This window comes from Stenella coeruleoalba (genome assembly GCF_951394435.1).
Source record: "Stenella coeruleoalba genome assembly, chromosome: 3".
NCBI classification, from domain to species: Eukaryota; Metazoa; Chordata; class Mammalia; order Artiodactyla; family Delphinidae; genus Stenella; species Stenella coeruleoalba.
The window spans coordinates 134,041,055-134,058,340 of NC_137148.1; the positions used below are offsets into that span (position 1 = coordinate 134,041,055).

Sequence of the window (17,286 nt, forward strand, 5' to 3'; positions counted from 1 at the left end):
ACATATATATTTGCATTTTTTTTTGTCACTGTCTCCTCTCACCCCCTCCCCTACTAACTCATATGCTTCATAAAGGAACACACTGTCAATTTTATTTACCTAAGGAGTAGCATAAGGCCTGGGACAGAATAGAGAAGCTCAAATATTGGTTGGTGGATTGGATAACTTCATGAATGAATGTAATGTACTGGGGAAAATACAATCCAAGAAAATAGGAAGGTAGCAGATACAGGAAGCCAAGCTGACCCTCTGAGCAGACACTGCTGAGGAAAGGAACGTTCACCTCCATCCCACCCCATACACCAGACCACCTCCCCAAGCAAGGGCCACACTGGGCCTCAGATATGCCCTGTGCCTTAAGCACTGTCTTCATCCCCTTAAAATAAAAATGCCCTGGAGTGCAGCCAGCTGAATCGAAGCACAGCCTAAGTGAGAACCACCCCTCTCTGCTGTGCCCCAAGGGACCCAGGGAAAAAAGCAGATGCGAAGAACAGAAGTGTATAGGACTAATAGAATAGGAATAAAATAGGAATAACGAAGAAAGGAAAACAGACTAAGGGCTGGAGGTCACTTATCATTTATAAAACCCTATACAAAGTATGAAAAATAGCCCAACAGGTTTCCTGCTTTCCTGCCTCTCAAGTCATGTCACTGCATCACGTAGTCATCATCCCCAAAACGGGATTCTTGGGCTCTGCTCTGCGTCTGGAGTGGCAACAAAACAGTGTCTACAGTTTAAGCCCACTTTTAAAATATATTCATATACACATGTGCATATATGTGTGTGTACATATATACATGTAAATATGGAACTGTGTGCAGCATTAAAAAGAAGGAAGGTGGGTTTGTACACACCATCACGTAAAGAAGTTTGTACACGCCATCTACATCATATTATGACCTGAGAAAGCCAAGCTGCAGAATAGTATGTACGGTATGGTCCTACTTCTAGGAGAAAAAAAGGAAAGACTGAGAGAGAGGAAGGGAGTGAGGGGAAGAGACAAATAGTCTCACAAGCCAGTTCACACCCTCACTTCACTCAAATTTCTGCACAAAGTGACAGCCTGCAGAAGCCCTTCCCTGACTACCCCCAGAGCTCTCTAGCCCCTCAGCCTGCTTCACTTTTCTTCCTAGCACTCATCACATTGTCTTTTATATTTGTCTTCTTATTTATTGTCTGTCTTTGAGTACAAGGGTCTTAGACTGTTCTGTTCATCCCTGAGTCCCCAGCAACTAGAACAGAGTGTGGCACACAGTAGGCCCTCTGGAAGTATTTTTTGAATGAATGAATAGAAACTTCAAAGAAATAGCCTATAAGGAGTGGAATAAGTGGGGAAGTATAGAGGATATATATTTTATTTCTGTACTCCTGCAGTCTTCTGCTTTGTATTGCAATATTATTTTCCTATTAAAAGACTAAAAATCAACTGCAAATTGGGGAAGGAAGGTCTTCCTTTAGGCTGAGCTGGCATCTAACCCCATAAAGCTCCCTAGTTCTAACCCAGAGCCAAGCAGAGCAAGGACCTGTCTTCCTTCCCTGTGATGGTCTTTCTTGCCTTCTCTTTCCTCCCTTCTCCAAGCTGAACTGCTCCCTATGTCCCTCTACTGAACTCAGAAGGACTGAGAAAGGTGGGTACCAACCAGCACCATACACAAGGCAGGCATTAAGCAAGAAGGACAGAATGAAGGGAGAACAGATTCATTTGTGTTTAAGGCAGGAGAGGTCTCGGGCTGAAACAATACAGTACCTGGAACAACAGATCCAAGAGCACTTCAAGGGAAAAGTTACCAGGTTAACAGAAGAAATCACAGTGCCAATCATGTCCTCATTACTGTGTGACTGATGGATCTTCATCCCTTCAAATGCTGTTCTTTAGACTCCTACTGTGTTTGTCAGGCACTGCACCAGGCACAGACCTGGCATTTGCTTCCTAAAGCAGGAATCTGTCAGGGGGCTTGGAGTTTCCTGATTTGCTCTGTCACAGGGCAGGATTCCCACTACTTCACATCCCTTCGCAACCTGCAGCCCAAGTGGCAGGAGAGCAATGTGGCCCATCACTGGAGTGGGGACCCAGCACCCGGTGTCCTACGTACACTGTGGACTCAAAACAGCAGCCCTTTCCCCAGCAAGATTGTGCATCCCTCGGACAAGCTAGTCCAGGGAAAAGCAAGCTTGTGAGTTTCTTCCTTAGCAGCATGACACAGGTGGCATCTCTCTAGTGCACTGACACATGGCTTCATAAATCATGGCAAGAAACATATACTTGTTTCCTGGTCACGAGGCCTGCAGATCCTCATCTTAGGGACATGGAACTTCTTCCCATAAGTAGAGGTTCTCTCAAGTGGAGGAAAGCATCAGCTCCATCTCTAAGCCTTACAACAAAAAGCAAGATTATCTTACCCATTTAGCCAAAGTGGCTGGAGAATGAGATATATGAGTTATCTGAATAGTCTGATTAATAGTAATAAGCTCATTCTTTCCCTCAGTTAACCAACTTAAGTTTTTCCATTCTTTAAAAAAAGACACACTCCTTCTTTTCTCTTGAGTTGGTTTCTTCACTGTCCAACTGTCCCCTTGCCAGAGTTGCCGTCACTCCTTGCCACCTGAACCCCATAAAAGCTGGCTTCTGGGCCTTAGCGCCAACTTGAATGTCCTCTCTTGAAGTTCACCAGTGACTTTCTGGTGCTTTTCTCAGTATTCAAGTCTATCTGGATCTCCCTACACTTATTACATGGATGGCTCCCAGACTTTGAAACACCCTCCTTTTATTTCTATGCTCTGTATGCTCAAGGTTCTTTTTCCTAATTCTCGAACACACTAAATGAGATTGTTGCCCAAGGATGTATCCATGGCCTCTTCTCTTTCTATTCACCTATCCTTGTCAATCCCACGTAAGCCCATAGCTTTACTTTGCACCTTTGAGAAAAGACCTCAGAAGTTGGTGATCCTTCGCCCTGACTCTCTGCCCAGCTCCAGGCCAAAGGCCCACCATCTGTAGACCTCTCCCCAGAGAAATCCTGCCTGGACTGCCAACAAATGGACCAAAATACTCCTTCATGCACCCTCTAAAATCCGGGTCCTGTTTCACCTTCCTCCCAATCCCTGCAGCTAAAACCCACCTTTCTCTGAGCAGCTGTGGTCTTTGGCCTCACCTCTTATCCCTGTCTACCCTTTCTACACTGCTGTCTAGTTATCTGTTTTATGAGTCTCATTCTCCCAGGCTAACCTGTCAGCTCTCCTATTATAGGGGCCAGTCCTCTTTGGCTCTTCATTCCACTGTGCTTTGCACATAGTACGTGCTAAAAGAATGAATGAAAATATCCTTAACAGCACAGCTAGAATGAACAAAGCATGTTAACATTTTAGTAGACACTTCCCTTCCTTTCAATATTCTCTTGCCGTCTTTCCCTTTGAGCAACTCGGTGCCAGGTACTTAACTAGGCACTGCAGATGTTGCTACTACTGCTCCCACTACTTCCACTGCTTCTATTAATATCAATACTAATACTACTGCTGCTACTATTAATAATGACAATAGACATTCGGCACTTACTATGTGTCAGGTACCATGATAAGCATTTATCGGGATTACAGCATTTAATCTTAACAACCACCCTATGAGAGAAGTAATAGTTTCTCCCCATGTCACACATGGGCAACTAAAGCAGAGAGGAAAACTGGGTAACTTCTTTGTCTTCAAGGAGCTCTTAGTCCAGCAAAGAAAGACAGGCCTTGGACACACAATTACAATGTGCTGCATGCTATGAAGGAAAAGCGCAGGATATCACAGGAATGAATAATAAGGGGACCTCGCTCAGGCCAACAACCAGGAATGCGTAAGTAGGAATCTAAAGGAAAAAAATGAGAATACACCAGCCAAAAAGGAAGGAAGAACAAGCCATATCAAGGAACCAGGCTAGCCCTGGGAGCTCATGGTCCACAAGATGTTAGGCACTGACAGTGGGGAAAAAATGCCTTCCTAAATACAGCACCCATCCCCTGCAATTGTCCTGTTCACTGGAAAGGGAGGAAATCTGTTTTGCCCTGCCTGGGGGGCTAGGAACTGGACACACCTACCAAGTAGAGTTCCTATTTTCCATTCACATTTTAAACACAGGATGTGGAGATGCATTTATAATCAAATGCTTTGTGGAATGAATCCTGCTTCTAAAAATCCTTCATTGGGCCATACTTTTTAAGAGCTTAATCACCAAGTATTAGCAAAATGTAATAATGATGATTGGTATAATAAATTCCAGTTTACCAAAAATGCAGAACCTCTCCCAGAATTCCATGGAAAGAGTTTTATGCCATCAAGTCAAAGGGGTTTTGTCTCAAAGAGAGACAATAATAACAATCCCATGGCAGTAAGTCCTTTAGACAGCTCATGCAATAGGGTTACCCTCTCAACAGAACAAAACTGATTTTTTAAAATTTGTAACCACCTAATACACAATTCCCTGGTGTTTATTTTTTTTCTTTTTTCTTTGATGACAACAAAACAGAATCATCCCAAGCCCTTTCCTGTCGATCTAAATTCTCTGTGTCTCCTTCACCGGTAGCTCCAACATACTATAAATATACCTCTTTTGTGACATAAATGCAAAGTTTTATTGTGCCGTTAGCCTTTATAGAAAGCACTGCAGAAAGTTGTTTAGAAATTCAGTATCTAAAACAACCTATTTTAAAATCCAGGGCCCTCACTATTTCATGTCTGCAGTGAAGAAATTTCATCTGGGGGAGAGCAAGCTGTCTTTCACACCATATGGTTAATGGTGGTGCATAGCAATTAGCCAGGCTGATTAATGGTGAACAGACTCTAATTTTATGCTTATAATTGAGCCTGCATTTGCACCCCTGGTGCAAATTCAGCACATCCCAACTTCCACTTACAACCGGCAAGAAATCAAGAGAAATAGGATGGTGTGGAAAGTGAGAATTTTTTTCCTAAAGCCCCCTAAAGAGCATCAGATTTGCAATTTAAAAGACTGTTAGCCACACAATAGATGACAGGCTTGTGTAATAGGGTCATGGCGGCCTTGTAAACAAACAGTACCCCTTACACATCTATAGGCAGCCAGGAAAACCATCATCTGTAGCATTAGCAGGATGACATTTTGAATATGGCTCTTCCCTCTTAGCCATGCAGTACAAACATCATTTGCCTTCAGTGGCTTGAGAATTTTATTTTTTGCTATTTTTATGTTTCTAAAATATAGAAAGAACGTCAGCAGTAAAGCACATCAACCAGCATCATAAAGTACTTTGGACCAATGAATTTCCAGAACAAGAAAAATATAAATTGCATTAACAGAGTGTAGGCTTGTGTGTGAAAGGCATAATATATCTTAAGTATCTTAAGAATAATTTCTAGCATAGTCCAAACAAGTACAGATATGAGATGCAAATCTATGATTTATAGATATTAGTTGGCCTATTGGTTGAGATCCATCTTCCTGTCTCCTGTTTGCTGGAATCACATGGAACAGAATACGGAAAATTCATTCTATCAACATGCTAATTGTGGGAAGACGAAATAGAGATATGGCTGGAAAAATAGTAATACGAAGGAGGTCTTTTTTTAATGCTTTTCAAAATGATTTTACTCATTTTATTCTGAAGAGCGCAGCTCAGCTTTAGCTGTGCAATTGTTGTATACAGTATGACACTAATTTTGCCTAATAATATCTTCTACGAAATCCATGACCATATTTTTGGATTTTGTTGCTGCTTTAAAGTTAGAGAGAAGCAACCTGTTTTCGGAACAATTAACAAGTTTTACAAATCACTAAAGTGAAAACTTGTGAAACTCCTGTATATTTTAGAATAATATATTCGCAGAATGTTTTTTAAAAAGGAGAAAAAGAAATTTTTACATACATATTACAGATATAGAAGAAGTTACTACTTGGGACTTCACTAAGGAAACACATTAATCTCTTTTCTATCTTATTTCCACCTGTAGAGTTTTCAGATTGCTTTCCCCGCAAGTCTGCGGGCAGCAAATAAACCCACCCATGCCGAAGCAGCAGCTGAAACTCCTAAATGGTTTGGTCAGTAACAGTCAGGAGCCAAGCATGCTTTGTGCCAGGAGAGCCTGCGTGGCTAACAAAGCAATTAGTAGCCCTTCCCTGATGCAGAGTGTCATCGTCATGCTTTATCCAATTACTCAGAATATATCAGAAGCAAAGTGCCAGTGTTATTTTAGAAAGAATTAGAATCCTAAACTGCAAGTTACAAGGCTGTTCTCTGGTTTACTCTCTCCCATGTGGAGGATTGGCTGAGGCCATGGAAGTGAATGTGGTCTGCTTGCCTGGTTTCAAACGTAGCTTCAGACAAAAATAAAGATACTCATTTGTGGACAACATGAATGTTTATACCTTTCAGTGACTCATCTTTGCCATCCTTCCAAAAGCTCACTACATTTAAGAAATGTTAGCTACATTGTCATAGTTATATAAAAGGTAACTAAGATTAAGAGATCAGATGTTGGGTTGGTGTGGGGAGGAATGATGCCTATGTACGGACGGTCACATTGTTAAGTGGAAGAATTAAAAAGGGGAACTATAACTTTCAAGTCTTATCCAAACAGAGGTTTCTGCTGACCTCAATAGAACTCTTATTTTACTAGCAATGCAGTTGAGCACATATATTAACACTAGAAGGGTTATACTGTATTTTACTCAATTGAAAGGAAAAAGGAGAGGGCACTGCTTTGTGTCCATTAACAATGCGATATCAAAATTGGAACGTTTGTTTTTTAGGATGAAATCTAATAAATAATTGAGAACCACTGTGATGCCTGACACTTTACTACCAAATACTCACATCTAACAGTTTTTAGATTGTCTAACAGAAGATAAACATATACCCAAAAATAAACCTGAATTCACCTAGATTTGAGATACAAATTCATCTTCTCTTTGCTAATTAAAGGGAAAGAAAAAGGTATTTCTTACCTGCACATGATTTCGTGTGTGAGCAACACTCGGCACATTTCTGGGTTCTTGTCTTGGCCTTCATACACTATGGCCTGTAAACAAAGGCATGATTTGAGCTAAGAATGGAACCAAGTAGCAGAGGACAAACTACCACAGTCAAATTCTTGACCATTCACCACTGCCGCAAGGCCAATTAGCTTTCAGAGCCAAAGGCCTCACTGGGCTGATTGTTTTAAGACAGTTGTTAAGGATCAACCCAAATTGAGTGGAAGGGGATATGTTCCTCTCTGTCCCATCAACCTCCTTATTATAACGCACATCTTTGGATCCTTGTATGAGATGGGCTTCTGTCGTCAAGACAACCACAATTCTCTCTTCAATTCAGAATAAAAATAAATCTAATCAATGGGGGAGGAAAAACCCAGAAGGCTTAGCAGATTGAGATACTAGTGATTTAAAATATAGAAAAACACATGGATTTTATTTTTAAATGATTCGTATTTGTCGCCTCATTTTACTACTTCCAACTCCAACATGTAATATTCTAGAGGTAAGTAGTAGAAAACAAGTGAGGGTATGGTTAATGAGTCCATTCACTGTCTTGAGATGATTCATCCATCAGGGGAAATCCTTCCTGCCTACAGGTTGAAAACATGTGCTCTCTGGGGTGTATAACCACCCAAACAGTAATACTCGCCCGCATATGCGGGGGGACAGGCAGGGTTGGGGCGGGGGGAGTTAAGCCATAGTTATCTCCCTCAACTAAGAAGAATTACATCTGACTCTCAAAATTTGGAGTCCCAAACCACCTCACCAGCCAAGATGTTTTTGTCTGTTTTTAGTAATATGTGTACAAACATTTTCCTTAAGGTCACCAGGAAGTTTCCTTGAGACCTCTGCTTACTGGAAGATCTACATGTTAACACCTGGGCCAAAGAAAAGGTCACAGCTATGGATAGAGCAGGTCTCTGCATGGGGATACATTTTAACTAACTTAACAATGTAGCACTGCATAGTACTAATATAACACAGCTGCAAATTGTTAACAAAATTACTTTCACACATTCAGATAACTCTCAATTTCTTGGTGATGAAACTACTTAAGTTAACCAGAGACTATCCTTTTTTTATAATACACAGAAACTGCAGTAACTAACTTATAGTTGGCTAGAATGTGCTTGTTTATGAACCTGAGACTTTTAGAACTGTAAATGATGGAGGATAGCTTATGACACTATGTGTGCAGACCTGCAGACCTTCAGAGCAGGCTCTGACTTTTTTACCTAACTCCATTACAAAACAAAAATTGCAACAAATTTAAAAATGACAAAAAGTACCTGCATGGGCTTCCCTGGTGGCGCAGTGGTTGAGAGTCCGCCTGCCGATGCAGGGGACACGGGTTCGTGCCCTGTTCCGGGAAGATCCCACATGCCGCGGAGCGGCTGCGCCCGTGAGCCATGGCCGCTGAGCCTGCGCATTCGGAGCCTGTGCTCCGTAACGGGAGAGGCCACGGCAGTGAGAGGCCCGCGTACGCAAAAAAAAAAAAAAAAAAGTACCTGCATAAGGAGAAAACATTTTCTACCATTGGGCCATCAAAAGCATTTATATGGTTAGCCTGTTATAACCCTACATTTTTTTTCCCCCCTTACGCGGGCCTCTCACTGCCGTGGCCTCTCCTGTTGTGGAGCACAGGCTCCGGGCGCGCAGGCTCAGCGGCCATGGCTCACGGGCGCAGCCGCTCCGCGGCATGTGGGATCTTCCCGGAACGGGGCACGAACCCGTGTCCCCTGCATCGGCAGGCGGACTCTCAACCACTGCGCCACCAGGGAAGCCCAACCCTATATTTTTTAATGTTTTATTTTGCCATAATTATAGATGTACATAAAAGTTGTAAGGATATATAAAGAATTCCAAGATACTCTTTCCCAGGTGCCTCAAGAGTTTACATTTTAGTAAATTTGCTTTATTCTTCTTTCTTTCTCTATTTTCTTTTCCTGAACCATTTATTAGTTAACTGCAGACATGCCCTAAATACTTCAGTATGTATTTCCTTAAAACAAGGAATTATCTTACATAACCATAGCACAATTATCTGAATCACAAAATTAACATTGATACAATACAATAATCTAATCTAAACATCTGAGGTTCACCAAATACCCAATAATGTCCTTAATAGCAAACAACAACAACAAAACCAATACCAATCACTGCATTCAGTTGTCATATCTCCTTCAATAAGGAATATTCCTGAGTCTTTGTATTTCATGACATTGACATTTTTGAAGAATATAGGCCAGATATTTTGTAGAACATCCTCAATTTGGGTTTGTCTAATGTTTCCTCAGACTTAGACTAAAGTTATGTAATGCAGGGCCAGAATACCACAACCATGACGCTGAGTTCTTCTCCCTGTATCACATCACACTGTCAACTCGTTCCACTAATGCCAGTAAACTCTGACCATTTGGTTAAGGGGGTGCCTGCCACCCATCAGAGAGCACAGCCGGATTTGTGTACCGTAAAGTTACTACTCACTTTAAGTAATTCATAACTATCTTCTGGGGAAATCATCTAGATTATGTTAACATCATATTATGACTTAAATTTTCACCCATTAGTTTTAGCATGCACTGATGATGCATTCCTGCAATCTTAAAAGACCTTTTAAATACCCAGGAAGTTGCTTTACTCGAGAAAATGCATTAAGTAAATTGAAAATGTTTTCAAAACCAAAACTTGTATCTGCCTGCTTTATTTACTACAATCACTGCTTTAAAAAATCAGAGACACTGTAAATAACTGATTAGATCTCATACATGGTGCTAAAAATTCTATTATGCATTTCTGAGAAATCCTATTATCACTACCATTTTGTGTGTTCTCTTAATACCCCTGAAAACCTGTTTCAACTTTAGTTTTCTGTCATGCTAAACTAATTCAAATAACTTGGTGAATAAAATTCATAGGTATTAATGGGGTTTTCCTTCCTGTTTAAAAAAAAAAATTGGTTTTGGGAGGAGAAAGGAGTATCAATTACATCAGACCTTCTCATTTTGACTCTTTCTAGATAATACCAATATTATTTTTTACTGAGGCTGCTGGTTCCACTGAAATCAGTGGGCCCATGATGATACTCAATTAAAGATATGCTGCAGTGAAAATATGTTGACACCCCCCCAAACAGTAGATGACCCATGGTCTCCCAGGTATCCCATGTTTTTGTCTTTGGTGACTGGACATCATTTGTTGAAGGCCCATGGCCTCCGTAATACATGTCTATCAAATGTCAACCTGCCACTTCGCTTCTGGCAGCAGAGTCAAAATGGAGAATCTTCTCTACATCAAGCATAGAAAAATGAAAGCATGAGTCTGGATTTGCTCAGAAATAGTTAAACTCTGGGGACGGAAGAAAGCATGAAGTTTCTTCTGTCCCTTTCCTTGGGGCCTCAGCACAACAATACTTTTCAGCACATAAACACAGATGAAGAAGTGCTTGCTGCTTCTGTGACTTCTGAAATAAAAACAAGTGAAACAGAGTCTTCTCCCTCTCCTAAGGAGTAGAACTAAAATTCTGGAAATAGAGTAATCTAGAACCTCAGTGTAATAAAGTTAGCTACACAGTGAAACTCTGTCAAAGGCAGCTCCACCTCCAACCTTGCCTAAGCAGTTTTTTTTACTGAAAAAGCTTGTTAAAACACACACATGCACACACACACACACACACACCACACACCACACACACACCCCACACTATTATATAAAAGTATGGTCCAAGAAATCGACATTCTGATGAGATCCAACATAGGAAAACAGGATAAATCTATTTTGATGAACGTCTTCAATGTAGAGTGTCAACAATAAAACAGACTTTTAAAAAATGCCTACAAGTTCTCCCTCCAGCTTTCACACATATCAAATCTCTACCATGTACATTTAGTGCACACGTCAAGACTGGTTCACAGTTCAGCAAACCCAGACTTCGAGCCTAAAAGGAAAGGGGTTCTCTAACACCAGCTTAGGGAGAAGTTTCTGCTTCTTTTCCCAATTTAAATATGTGCCTCTGTGCGGTGTGAGTGAAGCTCATTGAGGCCGGATCAGTTGGGAGATCACAGAAGCATATAAACAGCACTGACTACTTTAAGTGAAACCATTTTAATAGACAGCTGGTCTAGGACCTAGACAATGGAACACCAAGAAGAAGGCTTATCTTCATCCTCCATAGTAAGTCATGCATCTGCTCACTGGGAGGAAGGTAGTCTGCTGTGAGAGTGACAAAAACAACAGTGGTTTAAAGAAACCAGTGTGTTCATCAGCAGTAAGGATGGGAGGCCTGTTACAGAGATGGGCGGGAGCGGGAGAGAAAGCATATCAAATACATTATTTAAATAAATGATTTGATGGTGAAGCAAGTTGAGGTTTTAACCTAAGAAACAACAAAAACAACAACAAAATACAATAAAATAGAAAACGATGTTTACATTAATCCTGCCAATGCAAATAAATCCCTTAAGGTGGCAGGAATGCTTGTACAGGAAAAAAAGTAAAAGAATAAACAGCACAAACTTCATCTCAACTTTAAAAACCTGGTGAAACTGATAAACAAGTTGTCAAAACTTGACATATTTGGAGCAGGTTTATTCTTCTGATATACTAGCCTCCCTTTTCTTAACGTTCTCCTCTAATGAGCATAATGGAAATATCACAATTATTGTTAATACTTTGTTGACTTTCTGATTGAGGTTTTTTTCAAGAATAGTTTTTTATAATAACAAAAATGAAGGAAAAAATAGGAATTGTTAAACTTTCACATCCTTACACAACAGTGCCAGAAGGTTTGCTGTGAGAGGATGAAATGCCATCAGTTTCAAATGCCCAATTACACATTAACCTATACCAACTTCGAAAAGAAATCAATCAATAGAAAAAATCTGCCTCTGTTGCCACTGTTTTAGAAAGCATCTTGTGAATTGTGGTTCATCTCCACTTTTCTAAAATATCACTGGGTCTTAAAAGTTAATTGAAACTTACTATGGATAAAGACCACACAGTAAAACAAAAAATAGATGGTGAACTTACACAGGGATCACACTTCAATGGGATGCCAAAAGAAATACAGAGAATTGAGCACAGTTTTCTTTGTTTACTTTTCTAATAATTTTAACTCTTTGTGTTCCATGCAAAAATAAAGTGAGCAAGGAGAATACTTTTGACTTTGGTTCATTAAAATCTGAAAGGTTTTTAGGAACAAAATGTTTTCATTAGGAGTCTTTCTTGGTTTACAAACCAACAATCGGAGACTTGTCATCATTAATTTAGAAAGAAAAAGATAATGAAAGGAAAGAAAGAAAGAAAAAAAGAAAGAAAGAAAAAAAGAAAGAAAGAAAGGAAAAAGAAAGAAAGAAAGAAAAAGAAAGAAAGAAAGGAAGGAAGGAAGAAAGGGAGGGAAGAAGGGACGAAGGAAGGAAGGAAGGAAGACAGGTAGATAGGTTACCTATAACTAACAAAAACTCCTAATTTTCCATTTAAATCAAAACAGTAACCTTGAAAATACATCACTCTTTTTTCCAAATACAAAATAAAAGGCTAAACCTAATTTGTCACCTTAAAGAATACATTCATGAATGTACAAAGTATCTCCTTCAACCAGAAGTAAAGTGTCCTATAAATACAGACTGTCGACACGACTTTGGCAGCAAATTACCAAGAATCAAAACTAATAAAAAAATATGAACACGTACATTATCAACATGCTGTAATATTAATCATTACTTTCGACCACCAAGTTCCACTTCTTGTCATTAAAATAAAAAAAAGTGTTAGCTAATGCGGTTCAAGAAATTTCCAGTATGTGAGGGAGCCTTAGTTAAAAATTAACCTGTGACAAAGAAAACACTACAAAATTGACGTTTCATAAACAATTGTGTCAAACAGCAATCCAAAATTAATAGTGAAATAAAATAAAAAATTATTTTGCTTCAATTAGCAGCTTAGCTACTGGTGAACAAATTACAAAGATGTAATTTAAGCTCAGCAGCTAAGCAGGCCTGTTTGCAGAACTGAATTAGGAAAGTTGCAAAGGAATGATATCATATTCAGTATGCTGTTCAGTTACATCACAGCCCTGAATAAAAAGAGAATGTGTACCAAAAGCAGTTAGCTTCAGAATGCATCTTTTGTGTCTCAAAGAAATAAAATCTCTCATATTATTCAAACACCAAGATAAAAACTGAATCATTCTAACAATATCATGCAATATTTCTTTTTCTAGCAGTAATAAAAGATATTTCACTCATACGATAACTACATTTACATCTATATTAGTAGATACAACTGGTTTTGTCAACTCAATGGGGTAATAATAGTAATAATAGTAAAATAATAAAAGCAGCTAATTTATTAAGCACTTAATGTATGCTAGTCACTGTTCTAAGCATTTTCCATGTATGAATTCATTTAATTTTCACAACTGAGCTTCCAGGTAGGTGCTACCATTACCTCAATTAGTTTCCAAATGCTTACATATTTTAATAACTAAGACCAAATCATTCTTGCTCAACAACTATATAAACAATTCACCAACATCCAGACCCTCCTTCATTCCTCTCAGCAATATAAGTAAAGACACAAGAACAGACTATCCGTGTAGTCATACAAGTTCGATAAATGCATCACTACTAATACGTTCATTTTTAATGCTGTTCAAACATTCACATGGAAACAGCTCTAGCGTAAATATCCCCGAACAAATGGCTGTATATTATCCAGGAGGGAGCAGTTGGACCGCCAGACTGGGAAAGTACTAGGCCATCTGGCTCCGGCAATCTCTCCAAAACCATCAGCTTTGTTTTCACCCCCAGACTCCAAACAACACATTTTCCACTGTGATGAGTTTACATTTTCCCAAACACAGGTCCTGATCATGCATAAAAATCCCAAACTTCTTCATTCCTCTATGTGCAAGGAAATTCAAATCACCTGCATTTTTGACATGTTACCAAAGAAGAGAGAAAGCTGCTAAAATATGGCTCCTAACTATAAACTTGCCCTGTCATTGCTTGTTTGTTTCCCCAAATACATGAAAGAACCTCTCTGCTGGCCTAGTTGAATTCCTTAGGAACTTATTGATACACTAAAAATGTGTTTATCTACCAATGAAGAACCATGAACAGAAAGGGTTGTTAATCAAATCTACATAGCTGTGGCAGGACATGATGAAACAATCAATCGGAAAAAGTGCACTTGCATCAATAACTTGAAATACCGAGAATATCAAAACAAATATATAAAGATTAGCTGGAAAGAGAACTATGACAGCAGTTCTAATTATTGTACCTTAGACTTCCCACAGTGCTGGGACTTTTTAGGGGTCCCCTCACCATATCACCTACCTTCAAATCCATACACAAAAAGATTATGTGACTATTATTTTTCCCTTTCCAAAAAAGAGCTTTGGTTTGGGGGCAGGGAATGTTTTGTTTTTGATAACTTTATGGAATTTGGTACTCTTTCTTTGAATTATAAAAATGTCCCTTTTTTCAAAGCAAGATGGTAAGAGGGCAGATAAGTTAAAGGTTGTTTTTTTTTAAAAAAAAAACTATTTAAAGATAACTCACTGAAGCAATCACAGAATGTAATTATATCTCAAATACTACAGGAAAATCTGAACTGAGGCACATTAAAACTCAGACCTCTCCCACTGAGTTCATTTGAGTTTCTGCAGTAGATACCATTTCTGGATGCAACAGCCATCAACTTCTGGATCCTACAGGCCTTTTTGCATGCTCACTAATGGAATACCAAAAACAGCAATGACAAAAAAAAAAAAAAAAACCCTATTTTTAGTCCAGCTAAACTTGGTTTTGCAAAACCCTTCCCAAAAGCAAGCTTCTTGTTTTCTAGCTGGTGGACAAATATTTTAAATATAATTATATCCTTAGTGTTTTATAAGAAAAGCATAGGGATAAGAGGGCTCAGATCCTTACACATTCACTTCTAATAAAGCTTTCCCTTTCCTGGTAGAGTCAAAAATTAAGAGTCATTACCCCAAATAGTGTAATGAGACACTTTGAAAAGGTGTGAAATACTGTGTCATACCAATACATCTTGGTTGATTGAGTACATTTCTGTTTGATCTCAAAGCTGCTAACTCTACCCAAGATCACGAACATTCTATGAAAATATAAAGTGCACAGCTAGTTTTGAATTTTGCTTGCCAAAGATTCCCTTCAAGTCTTAACCCCAACTTCTGAGTCAAAGATATGACATCACATACATAAAGCTGCACCTCTGATGTGAAAAACGTTGCGATAAATAAGCAGCTAAGAGAAGACACTTGAACTCTGCTTAGATACTCCCACTGAAACTTATGATGTTATTAGAACTCATCACATCACTGTAATTATTCCATTCAGCACTCTAAATATCAAAATCCTGAGTCTATCTACCTGGAATAATTTCACAGGGGAAAAAGAAGTAAGCGTTTAATTGGTCACCTTATGTCAAGACTTACTTCTGATTGAAGGGGTCACTGCACACTTAACTAAAATAAAAAATTTAAGAAACTTAAAAATCAGACTTGGCATTTAATTATCACAGAGTAATTTCAAGCTAGATGAGAATCCACTGTTTTACTCATCAAAGCTAAAACGTAATAATTATGTCACAGCTAAGGAAAGTCATGCTCTTCGCGCTGATCTGCTTTTTGAAGACTATTGTATTAGCTGTGTACACAAGAAGCTAACCTACTTCCCAAACTCTTACAGCACATAATCAAGGAAAAAGCAACCGGATAACGGGCAGGGATTGCCTTTCAAAGTAAAAGCTACAGAGAAGGCATTAGACAACTATTATGAAAGCAAACAGGTATGCCTGGAAAAATCTTTTTTCTTGATATTTTTAGACTAAATTCAGATAATTACTAAGCCTTTTTTTCAGGTCGCTCCCCACCAAAATATACAATTGCCTACATTTATAATTTTAACTTTCAGTGAGATGTCACAGTATGGCAAGTAACTCTCTTATACCTGCTATTACTACACTATATCTTATTCTGGTCCCACTCCCACCCCCACCACCGATAGAATTTATGACACCAAGCAGTCAAAGAATGCCTTAGCCAAAGTTTTTCTTAAGCTCTATGACCTTGTTAGTAAAATGATATTAGATGTATTGCTTTATAAAAATCAAGATTATTCTTCCAACTTAGAAGAGTGTGTAAAGTCAGTTCATCTCATAATGGGAAGATCAATTCTTGTGGCACTTTTGGTTTAAGGGGCCTAAAATCAAACATGTCCTAATTTTGTGCGCCTTACAACTGTTCACTTCATAGAGTTGCCGATAATTTAATATTTAAGTGGCCAATGTTTCACAGGCAGACAGGCCTTACATACTGGTTTGTGGGGAGTTTTTATTCTTTAAAAAATAAACTTAATAAGTACATAAAGAATATGTATTAGAAATCATACTTTCCCTCTCCCCCTCCCATCTTTTCTTTCCTGTGATGGGAATGGCAGGAAAAGATACCCAGGGTATCAAAGACAATTTTTTAACAACAAAATTCCACTTAAGACATTTTTGTTTTGATATCATTTTTTTAAAAAGTTACTGAAATAAGGCTTTTGCATTTTTTGCTTGGCAGGAAAAAAATTTAACAAAATACAGAGAGTCCAAATCAAAGGGAATTATCCTATGTAATGATCAGAACCAGTATAGTAATAATAATAAAAAACAATAATAATACCAAGAGTAAAAGCATAAATGTGCGTTTACTCTGAACTATCAACTAAGAAATAAAACAGATCTTTAAGAAAGTCAAATATTTTAGGCTAATAACTTGAAATAGATTTCAAGAGATATGTATTTATCATTTTAAAAAATACATGTCATACCCTCATGCTTTTTACTTGGTTCACAATGAAATAAAGGTAAAAATTACAATTAGCTGTTATTAAATTGGTTCTTGCTGAGCAGATTTTAAAACTCCCAACAGCTTATTGACGTGCATTTTGTACAACATATTTAAGCCATGGGTATCTAAAAACATTTTTTAAGTATGCATGTATTCTCTAATTTGAAACCTTCCAAGCCAGTATCTATGAAAACTACATCCCTTATTTTAAAGGGAATATTTTTAAATCGCAATCAAGCAAACCAGTTTTAACCCTCTCACTAAATTGGTGGTCAGTACACAATGGGTAACTTTTCTCTTTGTTCTGATTTCTTTCTCCCACCCAATAAAACTGTCTCCTTTTTTGTCACAAAATCCTCCAACTACCTAACCAGATATTTAATTCTTAAACTTTTTCTTAAAATTAAAAAGAGAAAATGTTCCTGCCCCTCGTA

At 38.5% G+C, this 17,286-nt stretch overlaps 1 protein-coding gene across 17 annotated transcripts in view; it reads right to left on the reverse strand.

Moving 5' to 3' along the window:
• Positions 1 to 17,286, reverse strand: part of EBF1 (EBF transcription factor 1) — a gene marked incomplete at its 3' end in the record, with an annotated part of 499,070 nt that overhangs the window by 372,344 nt on the left and 109,440 nt on the right. For 16 of the 17 annotated variants that reach the window (XM_079918130.1, XM_079918126.1, XM_079918131.1 and 13 more), the window contains one exon: positions 6,961 to 7,034. In XM_079918130.1, coding sequence (XP_079774256.1) covers positions 6,961 to 7,034 — 74 coding nt within the window. Of the gene's footprint in view, positions 1 to 6,960; positions 7,035 to 8,279; positions 8,392 to 17,286 lie in introns of those variants that run through there. The other variant, XM_079918122.1, reaches the window with a different exon arrangement.